Below are 13,057 nucleotides of genomic sequence, written 5' to 3' on the forward strand. Positions count from 1 at the left end.
GACATTGGGGACAATGGGGACAGTGGGACAATGGGACAGTGGGGACAGTGGGACAATGGGACAGTGGGACAATGGGACAATGGGGACAATGGGGACAATGGGACAGTGGGGACAGTGGGACAATGGGACAGTGGGGACAGTGGGACAATGGGACAATGGGACAATGGGGACAATGGGACAGTGGGGACAATGGGGACAGTGGGGACAATGGGGACAATGGGACAATGGGACAGTGGGGACAATGGGACAATGGGACAATGGGACAGTGGGACAATGGGACAGTGGGACAGTGGGGACAATGGGACAATGGGACAATGGGGACAGTGGGGACAATGGGGACAGTGGGGACAATGGGGACAATGGGGACAGTGGGGACACTGGGAACACAGGGGACAATGGGGACCCAGGGGACACAGGGGACAGTGGGGACAATGGGGACAATGGGGACAATGGGGACAGTGGGGACAATGGGACAGTGGGACAATGGGACAGTGGGACAGTGGGGACAATGGGGACAGTGGGGACAATGGGACAGTGGGACAGTGGGACAATGGGGACAATGGGACAGTGGGACAATGGGGACAGCGGGGACAATGGGACATTGGGGACAATGGGACAGCGGGGTCAGGGTGACCCCAAACATGGTCAGAACATGGGGTGGTCAAAGCAGGACCCAAGCCGTGTCCTCCTGCTGGAGAAACCCCCCCAAAATGGAACAAACTGGACAAACCCACCCCAAAATGGAACAAATTGGAGAAATCCATCCCAAAACTCATCCCATTGGAGAAATCCATCCCAAAACACAACAAACTGGACAAATCCATCCCAAAACAGTACAAATGGGACAATTTCACCCCAAAACCCAACAAATTGAACAAAAATCAACCTCAAAACTCATCCCATTGGAGAAACCCACCCAAAACTCCTCCCATTGGACAAATCCACCCCAAAACCCAAAACATTGGACAAATCCATCCCAAAACTCCTCCCACTCAACAAACCCATCCAAAACCCAAGGAACTGGACAAACCCACCCCAAGACCCAACAAATTGGACAATTTAACCTCAAAATTCATCCTATGAGACAAATCCACCCCAACACCCAACAAACTGGACAAACCAACCCCAAAACTCATCCCATTGGACAATTCCATCCCAAAAAATGACCTTTTGGGACAAATTAATCCCAAAGCTCATCCCATTGGAGAAACCCCTCACAAACCCCAAGGAATTGGCCAAACCAATCCTAAACCCAAGGAATTGGACAAAAATCCATCCCAAAACTCCTCCCATTGGAGAAACCCACCCCAAACCCAAGGAATTGGACAAAAATCCATCCCATTGGAGAAACCTACCCAAACCCCAAGGAATTGGACAATTCCACCCCAAACCCCAAGGAATTGGACAATTCCACCCCAAAACCCAAGGAATTGGACAAACCCACCCCAAAACCCAACAAATTGGACAATTCCACCCCAAACCCCAAGGATTTGGACAAACTCACCTCAAAACCCAACAAATTGGAGAATTCCACTTTAAAACCCAACAAATTGGACAAACCCACCTCAAACCCAAGGAATTGGACAAAAATCCATCCCAAAGCTCATCCCATTGGAGAAACCCATCCCAAAACCCAAGGAATTGGACAATTCCACCCCAAACCCAACAAATTGGAGAATTCCACTTTAAAATCCAACAAATTGGACAAACCCACCCCAAACCCAACAAATTGGACAATTCCACCCCAAAACACAACAAACTGGACAAACCCACCCCAAAGCCAAGGAATTGGACAAACTCACCTCAAAACCCAACAAATTGGAGAATTCCACTTTAAAACCCAACAAATTGGACAAACCCACCCCAAACCCCAAGGATTTGGACAAAAATCCATCCCAAAGCTCATCCCATTGGAGAAACCCATCCAAACCCCAAGAAATTGGACAAACCCACCACAAACCCAAGGAATTGGACAAAAATCCATCCCAAAGCTCCTCCCATTGGAGAAACCCACCCAAAACCCAAGGAATTGGACAATTCCACCCCAAACCCCAAGGATTTGGACAAACTCACCTCAAAACCCAACAAATTGGAGAATTCCACTTTAAAACCCAACAAATTGGACAAACCCACCCCAAACCCCAAGGAATTGGACAAACCCACCCCAAACCCAAGGAATTGGACAAACTCACCTCAAAACTCATCAAATTGGAGAATTCCATCCCAAAACTCCTCCCACTGGACAAACCCAGCCCAAAACCCAACAAATTGGACAATTCCACCTCAAAACCCAACAAATTGGACAATTCCACCCCAATACTCCTCCCATTGGACAATTCCACCCCAAACCCAAGGAATTGGACAAACTCACCTCAAAACCCAACAAATTGGACAATTCCACCCCAAAACTCCTCCCACTGGACAAACCCACCCCAAACCCAAGGAATTGGACAATTCCACCCCAAACCCCAAGGATTTGGACAAACTCACCTCAAAACCCAACAAATTGGACAATTCCACCCCAAAACTCCTCCCACTGGACAAACCCACCCCAAACCCCAAAACTTGGACCATTCCAGCCCAAGGCCCACCTTGAGCAGCTTCTCCTTCTTCTTCCTCCACTCGTCCCACTCGTTGACGATGCGGCCCCAGAGGATCCAGGTGTCCTCCTCCAGGTGGCTCAGGTTGGACGAGGCCGACGAGCTGGAGACCAGCGAGGAGCCGCTGTTGCGCCGGGAGCCGTTCACCGAGCGCATCGACTTGGAGTCGGCCTCCAGCAGCCTGGGGAGGGACAAAATGGGCACAAAATGGGCACAGAACGGGCACAAAATGGGCACAGAGCAGGTGGCAGTGACACAAAACTGACCTGGAGAGAGAGACCAAAAACTGACCCAGAACTGATCCAAAAATGACCCAGAAGTGACCCAAAATGTGCCCAAATGACCCAAACCTAACCTGGAGAGAGTGACCCAAAACCCACCCAAAATGGGCACAAAATGGGCACAGAGGAGGCGGCAGTGACACAAAACTGACCTGGAGAGAGGGACCCAAAACTGACCCAAAACTGATCCAAAAATGACCCAGAAGTGACCCAAAATGTGCCCAAATGACCCAAACCTAACCTGGAGAGAGAGACCCAAAACCCACCCAAAATGGGCACAAAATGGGCACAAATTGGCACAAAATGGCACAAAATGGGCACAGAGCAGGTGGCAGTGACACAAGGAGCTGGAGCCGCTGTTGTGCCCAGAGCCGTTCACCGAGCGCATCGACTTGGAGTCAGCCTCCAGCAGCCTGGGGAGGGACAAAATGGCCCTAAACTCACCCAAACTGGGCACAAAATGGGCACAGAACGGGCACAAAATGGGCACAGAGCAGGGGCAGTGACACAAAATGGGCACAGAGGAGGCAGCAGTGACACAAAACTGACCTGGAGAGAGGGACCAAAAACTGACCCAAAACTGACTCACAACTGACCCAAAATGTGCCCAAAGGAGATGGGAGTGACCCAAACTTAACCTGGAGAGAGTGGCCCAAAACCCACCCAAACTGGGCACAAATTGGGCACAAAATGGGCACAGAGGAGGTGGCAGTGACACAAAACTGACCTGGAGAGAGAGACCCAAAACTGACCCAAAACTGACTCAGAACTGACCCAAAACTGACCCAAAATGTTCCCAGAGGAGGTGGGAGTGACTCAAACCTAACCTGGAGTGACCCAAAACCCACCCAAAATGGGCACAAAATGGGCACAGAGCAGGTGGCAGTGACACAAGGAGCTGGAGCCGCTGTTGCGCCGGGAGCCGTTCACCGAGCGCATCGACTTGGAGTCGGCCTCCAGCAGCCTGGGGAGGGAGAAACCGGGCACAAATCACCCAAACTGGCCAAAAACCCACCCAAAATGGGCACAAAATGGGCACAGAGCAGGTGGCAGTGGCACAAAACTGACCTGGAGAGAAGGACCCATAATGGAACCAAAACTGATCCAGAACTGACCCAAAACTGACCCAAAATGTTCCCAGAGGAGGTGGGAGGGACCCAAACCTAACCTGGAGAGAGAGACCCAAAACCCACCCAAAATGGGCACAAAATGGGCACAAAATGGGCACAGAGGAGGTGGCAGTGACACAAAACTGACCTGGAGAGAGAGACCAAAAACTGACCCAAAACTGACTCAGAACTGACCCAAAACTGACCCAAAATGTTCCCAGAGGAGGTGGGAGGGACCCAAAGCTAACCTGGAGAGAGAGACCCAAAACCCACCCAAAATGGGCACAAAATGGGCACAAAATGGGCACAGAGCAGGTGGCAGTGACACAAAATGGGCACAGAGCAGGTGGCAGTGGCACAAAATGAGCACAGAGCAGGTGGCAGTGACACAAGGAGCTGGAGCCGCTGTTGTGCCCAGAGCCGTTCACCGAGCGCATCGACTTGGAGTCGGCCTCCAGCAGCCTGGGGAGGGACAAAATGGCCCAAAATTCACCCAAACTGGGCACAAAATGGGCACAGAGGAGATGGCAGTGACACAAAACTGACCTGGAGAGAGGGACCCAAAATGGAACCAAAACTGATCCAAAAATGACCCAGAAGTGACCCAAAATGTGCCCAAAACAGGTGGGAGTGACCCAAATCTAACCTGGAGAGAGTGACCCAAAACCCACCCAAACTGGGCACAAAATGGGCACAAATTTGGCACAAAATGGGCACAAGGAGCTGGAGCCGCTGTTGCGCCGGGAGCCGTTCACCGAGCGCATCGACTTGGAGTCGGCCTCCAGCAGCCTGGGGAGGGACAAAATGGCCCAAAATTCACCCAAAATGGGCACAAAATGGGCACAAAGGAAGGGTGCAGTGACACAAAACTGACCTGGAGAGAGAGACCAAAAACTGACCCAAAACTGATCCAAAAATGACCCAGAAGTGACCCAAAATGTGCCCAAATGACCCAAACCTAACCTGGAGAGAGTGACCCAAAACCCACCCAAAATGGGCACAAATTTGGCACAAATTGGGCACAGAGCAGATGGGAGTGACACCAAACTGACCTGGAGAGAGAGACCCAAAACTGACCCAAAACTGACCCAGAACTGACCAAAAACTGACCCAAAATGTGCCCAAAGGAGATGGGAGTGACCCAAACTTAACCTGGAGAGAGTGGCCCAAAACCCACCCAAACTGGGCACAAAATGGGCACAAAATGGGCACAAAGAAGGTGGCAGTGACACAAGGAGCTGGAGCCGCTGTTGCGCCCAGAGCCATCCCTGATGCATCCACTTGATCGCCTCAGCAGCCGGGAGGAGAAATCGGCAGAACACCCAAAATGGCACAAATGGGCACAAAATGGCACAGAGGAGGTGGCAGTGACACAAACTGACCTGGAGAGAGGGACCCAGAACTGACCCAAAACGGATCCAAAAAGGACCAGAAGTGACCCAAATGTGCCCAAATGACCCAAACCTAACCTGGAGAGAGTGGGCCCAAAACCCACCCAAAATGGGCACAAAATGGGCACAGAGGAGGTGGCAGTGACACAAAACTGACCTGGAGAGAGAGACCAAAAACTGACCCAAAAATGACCCAAAATGTGCCCAAAGGAGGTGGGAGTGACCCAAACCTGACCTGGAGAGAGTGACCCAAAACTGACCCAAAATGGGCACAAATTGGGCACAAATTTGGCACAAAATGGGCACAGAGCAGGTGGCAGTGACACAAAACTGACCTGGAGAGAGGGACCCAAAATGGAACCAAAACTGACCCAAAAGTGACCCCAAAGTGACCCAAAATGTGCCCAAAGGAGGTGGGAGTGAACCAAAAATGGAGATATTTTCCCCAAAAATGAGACATTTTCCCCAAAATGACCCCAAAAATGGAGATATTTTCCCCAAAAATGAGCCTAAAAATGGAAATATTATCCCCAAAAATGGAGATATTTTCCCCAAAAAGGAGCCTAAAAATGGAAATATTTTCCCCCAAAAATGGAAATATTTTCCCCAAAATGACCCCAAAAATGGAGATATTATCCCCCAAAATGAGCCTAAAAATGGAGATATTTTCCCAAAAGCGACCGCAAAAATGGAGATATTTTCCCCAAAAATGAGCCTAAAAATGGAGATATTTTCCCCAAAAATGACCCTAAAAATGGAGATATTTTCCCCAAAAATGACCCCAAAAATGGAGATATTTTCCCAAAAAATGACCCCAAAAATGGAGATATTTTCCCAAAAATAACCCCAAAAATGGAGATATTATCCCCAAAAATGAGCCTAAAAATGGAGATATTTTCCCCAAAACACCCCCAAAAATGGAGATATTATCCCCAAAAATGACCCCAAAAATGGAGATATTTTCCCAAAAATGACCCCAAAAATGGAGATATTATCCCCAAAAATGAGCCTAAAAATGGAAATATTTTCCCCAAAAACGACTCCAAAAATGGAGATATTTTTCCCCAAATGACCCCAAATATTGAGATATTCCCCCAGCTGAGATGGGTTCCAGTCCCATTTCCCCCAATAAAGAACAGAAACCAATAAAATCCGTTCATCCCTCACCGGTTCTGCTCCTCCAGCTTGGCCAGCAGCTGCAGCATCGCCAAAAATGGAAATATTCTCCCCAAAAATGGAAATAATAACCCCAAAATTCCTCAAAAAATGGAGATATTTCCGCTCAAAATGACCCCAAATATTGAGATATTTCCCCAGCCCCACCTGAGATGGGTTCCAATCCCATTTTCAGCCCCAATAAAGAACAGAAATCACTAAATTCAGTTTATTCTCACCGGTTCTGCTCCTCCAGCTTGGCCAGCAGCTGCAGCATCCCCAGATATCCCATTTTCCCCAATATAAATGAATAAATTCAGTTTATTCTCACCGGTTCTGCTCCTCCAGCTTGGCCAGCAGCTGCAGCATCCCCAGATATCCCATTTTCCCCAATAAATCCATTTATTTCTCACCGGTTCTGCTCCTCCAGCTTGGCCAGCAGCTGCAGCATCCCCAGATATCCCATTTTCCCCAATATAAATGAATAAATCCATGGATTTCTCACCGGTTCTGCTCCTCCAGCTTGGCCAGCAGCTGCAGCATCCCCAGATATCCCATTTTCCCCAATAACTCCATTCATTCTCACCGGTTCTGCTCCTCCAGCTTGGCCAGCAGCTCCCTCTCGTCCGGGCTCAGCGGCTCCGGCCCCGCCCGGGGGGCGCCCGCGGGAACCTCGGGGCAATCCATGGCCCTACCTGGGGCACAAATTCACATTTCGGGAGCAAAATTCACATTTAGGAGCAAAAATTCACATTTTGGTAGCAGAAATTCACATTGCAGTATCACAAATTCACATCTAGAAACAGGAATTCACATTTTAGGTACAAAAATTCACATTTTGGCATCAGAAATTCACATTTTGGGATCAAAATTCACATTTTGGCATCAAAAATTCACATTTAGGAACAGAAATGTGGCACTAGAAATTCACATTTGGTATCACAAATTCACATCTCGGAAGCAAAAATTCAAATTTTGGCATCAAAAATTCCCATTGCAGCCTGAAAAATTGGTACCAAAATTCACATTAAGGAACAGAAATTCACATTTTGGCATCAGAAATTCACATTTTAGCTACAAAACTTCACATTTTGGCAGCAGAAATTCACATTTAGGAACAGAAATTCCCATTGTGGCACTGGGAATTCACATTTAGCAACAGAAATTCCCATTTTGGCATCAGAAATTCCCATTGCAGCATCACAAATTCACATTTCAGAAGCAAAAATTCACATTTTGGCATCAAAAACTTACACTAAGGAACAGAAATTCACATTGCAGTATCAGAAATTCACATTTAGGAACACAAATTCCCATTTTGGCAGCAGAAATTCACATTTAGGAACAGAAATGTGGCACTGGAAATTCACATTCGGTATCAGAAATTCACATTTTGGGATCAAAATTCACATTTGGTATCAGAAATTCACATTTAGAAACAGAAATTCACATTTTCGCATCAGAAATTCACATTTAGGAACACAAATTCACATTTTGGCATCAAAATTCACATTTCAGCAGCAAAAATTCACATTTTGGTATCAGAAATTCACATTTCAGAAGCAAAAATTCACATTTAGAAACAGAAATTCCCATTTCAGCAGTAGAAATTCACTTTTTGGTATCAAAATTCCCATTTTGGCACTGGAAATTCACATTCGGTACCAGAAATTCCCATTTAGGTATCAAAATTCACATTCTGGAACAGAAATTCACATTTTGGGATCAAAATTCACATTCGGTATCAGAAATTCACATTTTGGGATCAAAATTCCCATTGCAGCATCACAAATTCACATCTCGGAAGCAAAAATTCAAATTTTGGCATCAAAAACTCCCATTGCAGCCTGAAAAATTGGTACCGAAATTCACATTTAGGAACAGAAATTCACATTTTGGGATCAAAATTCACATTTTGGCATCAAAATTCACATTTTGGCATCAGAAATTCACATTTAGGAACAGAAATTCACATTTAGGAACAGAAATTCACATTTCAGCAAGAGAAATTCACATTTTGGTATCAAAATTCACATTGTGGCACTGGAAATTCACATTCGGTACCAGAAATTCCCATTTAGGTATCAAAATTCACATTCTGGAACAGAAATTCACATTTAGGTATCAAAGATTCACATTTAGAAACAGAAATTCACATTTTGGCATCAAAATTCACATTTTAGTATCAGAAATTCACATTTCAGAAGCAAAAATTCAAATTTTGGCATCAAAAATTCCCATTGCAGCCTGAAAAATTGGTACCAAAATTCACATTTAGGAACAGAAATTCAAATTTTGGCATCAGAAATTCACTTTTTGGTATCAAAATTCACATTTTGGCATCAAAATTCACATTTAGGAACAGAAATGTGGCACTGGAAATTCACATTCGGTGTCAGAAATTCACATTTTAGCTACAAAAATTCACATTTTGGTATCAAAAATTCATATTGCAGCAGCAGAAATTCACATTTAGAAACAGAAATTCACATTTTGGCATCAGAAATTCATATTTAGGAACAGAAATTCATTTTTTGGTATCAAAATTCACATTTTAGCTACAAAAATTCACATTTAGGTACCAGAAATTCACATTTAGGAACAGAAATTCCCATTTTGGCATCAAAATTCACATTTTAGGTCCAAAAATTCACATTTAGGAACAGAAATTCACATTTTGGTATCAGAAATTCACATTTAGGAACAGAAATTCACATTTTGGCAGCAGAAATTCACATTTCAGCAGTAGAAATTCACTTTTTGGTATCAAAATTCACATTTCGGTATCACAAATTCACATCTCGGAAGCAAAAATTCAAATTTTGGCATCAAAATTCACATTGCAGCCTTAAAAATTGGTACCGAAATTCACATTGAGGCCCTGAAAATTCACATTTTGGATCAGAAATTCACATTTAGCAACACAAATTCACATTTTGGCATCAAAATTCACATTTTAGTATCAGAAATTCACATTTCAGAAGCAAAAATTCAAATTTTGGCATCACAAATTCCCATTACAGCCTGAAAAATTGGTACCAAAATTCACATTTAGGAACAGAAATTCACATTTTGGCATCAGAAATTCACATTGCAGCATCACAAATTCACATTTTGGTATCAGAAATTCACATTTAGGAACAGAAATGTGGCACTGGAAATTCACATTTAGGTGTCAAAATTCACATTTTGGCATCAAAATTCACATTTAGGAACACAAATTCGCATTTTGGCATCAAAAGTTCACATTTAGGAACAGAAATGTGGCACTGGAAATTCACATTCGGTATCAGAAATTCACATTTTGGCATCAAAATTCACATTTTGGCATCAGAAATTCACATTTAGGTATCAAAGATTCACATTTAGAAACAGAAATTCACATTTAGGTACCAGAAATTCCCATTTTGGCATCAAAATTCACATTTAGGAACACAAATTCACATTTTGGCAGCAGAAATTCACATTTAGGAACAGAAATTCACTTTTTGGCATCAAAATTCACATTTAGCTACAGAAATTCACATTTTGGCAGCAGAAATTCACATTTTGGCAGCAGAAATTCACATTTTGGCAGCAGAAATTCAAATTCTGGAACAGAAATTCACATTTTGGCATCAAAATTCACATTTTAGGTACAAAACTTCACATTTTGGTATCAAAATTCACATTTTGGCAGCAGAAATTCACATTTCAGCAGTAGAAATTCACTTTTTGGTATCAAAATTCACATTTAGGTATCAAAGATTCACATTTAGAAACAGAAATTCACATTTAGGTATCAGAAATTCACATTTTAGCAGCAAAATTCACATTTAGGAACAGAAATGTGGCACTGGAAATTCACATTTAGGTGTCAAAATTCACATTTAGGTATCAAAATTCATATTTTGGCATCAAAATTCACATTTCAGCAGCAGAAATTCACATTTAGGAACAGAAATTCCCATTTTGGCATCAGAAATTCCCATTGTGGCATCACAAATTCACATTTCAGAAGCAAAAATTCACATTTTGGCATCAAAAATTCCCATTGCAGCCTGAAAAATTGGTACCGAAATTCACATTTAGGAACAGAAATTCACATTTTGGCATCAGAAATTCACATTTTGGTATCAAAATTCACATTTCAGCAGTAGAAATTCACATTTAGGAACACAAATTCCCATTTTGGCAGCAGAAATTCACATTTAGGAACAGAAATGTGGCACTGGAAATTCACATTCGGTGTCAGAAATTCACATTTTAGCTACAAAAATTCACATTTTGGTATCAAAAATTCATATTGCAGCAGCAGAAATTCACATTGCAGCAGCAGCAATTCAAATTTCAGCATAAAAATTCCCATTGAAGAATGAAAAATACAAAATCAGCACCAAAAATTCACATTTTGGCCCTAAAATTCCATATTTCAGCCCAAAAATTGACATTTTGGCACCAAAATCCCACAATGCAGCCTTAAAATGTGACATTTCTGCCCCAAAAATTGACATTTCAGCCCAAAATCCCACATTTTGGCAACAAAATTTGACATTCCAGCATCAGAAATTCCCATTGCAGCCCCAAAATTTCACATTTCATGCCAAAATCCCACATTTCATTTCCAAAATTGGACTTTTTGGCCCCAAAATCCCCCATTGAAACCCCAAAAACCCCTAAAAACCCAACTCCCCCCCAAAAAAAAATAATAATTAAAAAAAAACCATAAAGGGGAGTTTGAACCCAAAAAATAAAAAAATAAAAACCCCCAAAAAACCCAAAACCCCCAAAAATGAGGGGGTCAGACCAAGACCCCCCCCAAAAATGGGGTGATCCCAAATCCCCCAACAGAGGGGGATCAATCCAAATCCCCTAAAATGGGGGTGACCCCAAATCCCCAAAATGGGGGGACCCTAAAAACCCCACAAAGGGGGGTCAGGCAAAAAAACCCCAAACCCCCTAAAATGGGGGTGACCCCTCAAAAATGGGGTGAGCCCAAACCCCCTAAAATGGGGTGACCCCAAATCCCCCCAAAAATGAAAGTGACCCCAAACCCCCTAAAATGGGCTTGACCCCACAAAAATGGGGTGATCTCAAACCTCCTAAAATGGGGGTGGCCCCTCAAACCCCCTCAAAAATGGGGTGAGCCCAAAGCCCCTCACAAAGGGAGGGTGACCCCAAATCCCCTAAAATGGGGTGACCCCAAAGCCCCTCACAAAGGGGGGGGGTCATTCAAAAACCCCTCAAGAATGGGGTGACCCCAAAAAAAGGGGGGGGTCAGGCCAAAATATCCCCAAAAATGGGGGTGGTCTCAGACCCCCCCAAAAATGGGATGACCCCAAACCCCCTCACAAAAAGGGGCAACCTCAAAACCCCTAAAATGGGGGTGACTCCAAACACCCTGACAAAGGGGGGTGACCCCAAAACAGCTCAAAAATGGGGGGACCTCAAACCCCTTAAATGGGGGTGACCTCAAAATCCCCTCACAAAGGGGAGTGACCCCAAACCCCCTCACAAATGGGGGTGACCCCAACTTCTCCCTAAAAAATGGGGTGACCCCAAACACTCCCTAAACACAGAGTCAATCTAAACTACCTCAAAGGGGGGTCACCCCAAACCCCCAAAATTGGGGTGACCCCAGAACCCCTTAAATGGGGGCCACTCCAAACCCCCAAAAATGGGGGCAACCCCAATACCCCCCCTAAAAAATGAGGTGCCCCCAACCACCCCCCAAAAGGGAAGTAAATCCAAATCCTCACAAAGGGGGGGTGACCCCAAAACCCCCTAAATTTGGGGTCACCCCAAATCCCCCCACAAAGGGAGATGACCCCAAACCCCCTCAGGGCTGTCACCCCAAACCCCCTCACAAAGGGGGTGACCCCAAACCCCCCTCAGAGCTGTCCCCCCCTCACACAAAAAAGGCGGGAACCCCCTCACCCCATTGGGGGGGGCGCCTCCATTTTTCCCCTCAGGGGGCGATGCCCCGCCCCCCCATCGCCCTCATCCCTGAGGGGGAACCCTCCATTGTTCAATGACAGCTCCCGCACGGCCCCTCCGGCCCCTCGTACCTGCGGTCCGTGGCCATGGCGACCCCCGGCCGCCCTCCCGGGGGGGCTCCGCACCGCTCCCCCCTCACCGGGAGCCCCGCGCCCGCCGCCATCGCGGAGCCGCCGCCGCCGCCCCGGCCGGCACTGACTGACAGCGGGCAAGCACCGCGTCCAATCAGCGCTCGAGTTCCGCGTCTGGGACCGCCCACCTGCAGAGTCTTCGCCAATCGCAATAGAGAGCTGCAATGACAAGCCCCGCCTGCCGCTCCTCTACCCAATGGTATTAGGCATTTGTGTTGATGGGCAAGGTGTTTATCCAATGGGAGACAAGGAGGGGCTCGGAGCCCACACCCCCGTGAGAAGCGGTGGGAAGAGGTGTGGAGGCGACGGAAGGAAGGCTCAGGTGCGGAGCGCTGGGAAGCGGTGTGAGAACCGAGGCTCAGGTGCGGATGATTGATGGGTAAAGCAGCCAATCAACTGTCGCGTCTCCCTTTG

The 13,057-nt window shown here is 45.8% G+C and overlaps 1 protein-coding gene across 6 annotated transcripts in view; it reads right to left on the minus strand.

Annotated features, from left to right (window-relative positions):
* Window positions 1-12,741, minus strand: part of EVI5L (ecotropic viral integration site 5 like) — a 60,221-nt gene extending 47,480 nt beyond the window's left edge. For 4 of the 6 annotated variants that reach the window (XM_064737863.1, XM_064737862.1, XM_064737864.1 and 1 more), the window contains exons 1-3: window positions 12,584-12,720; window positions 7,123-7,231; window positions 2,592-2,781 (exon numbers count right to left, since the gene is read on the minus strand). In XM_064737863.1, the coding sequence (XP_064593933.1) occupies window positions 2,592-2,781; window positions 7,123-7,223 (291 nt within the window). In that variant the 5' untranslated portion in view covers window positions 7,224-7,231; window positions 12,584-12,720. Of the gene's footprint in view, window positions 1-2,591; window positions 2,782-7,122; window positions 7,232-12,583 lie in introns of all 6 variants that reach the window. The other 2 variants (XM_064737865.1, XM_064737866.1) reach the window with 2 other exon arrangements.
* Window positions 12,742-13,057: the final 316 nt, after the last annotated feature.

Source organism: Zonotrichia leucophrys, unplaced genomic scaffold (assembly GCF_028769735.1).
Source record: "Zonotrichia leucophrys gambelii isolate GWCS_2022_RI unplaced genomic scaffold, RI_Zleu_2.0 Scaffold_118_139670, whole genome shotgun sequence".
Lineage (NCBI taxonomy): Eukaryota > Metazoa > Chordata > Aves > Passeriformes > Passerellidae > Zonotrichia > Zonotrichia leucophrys.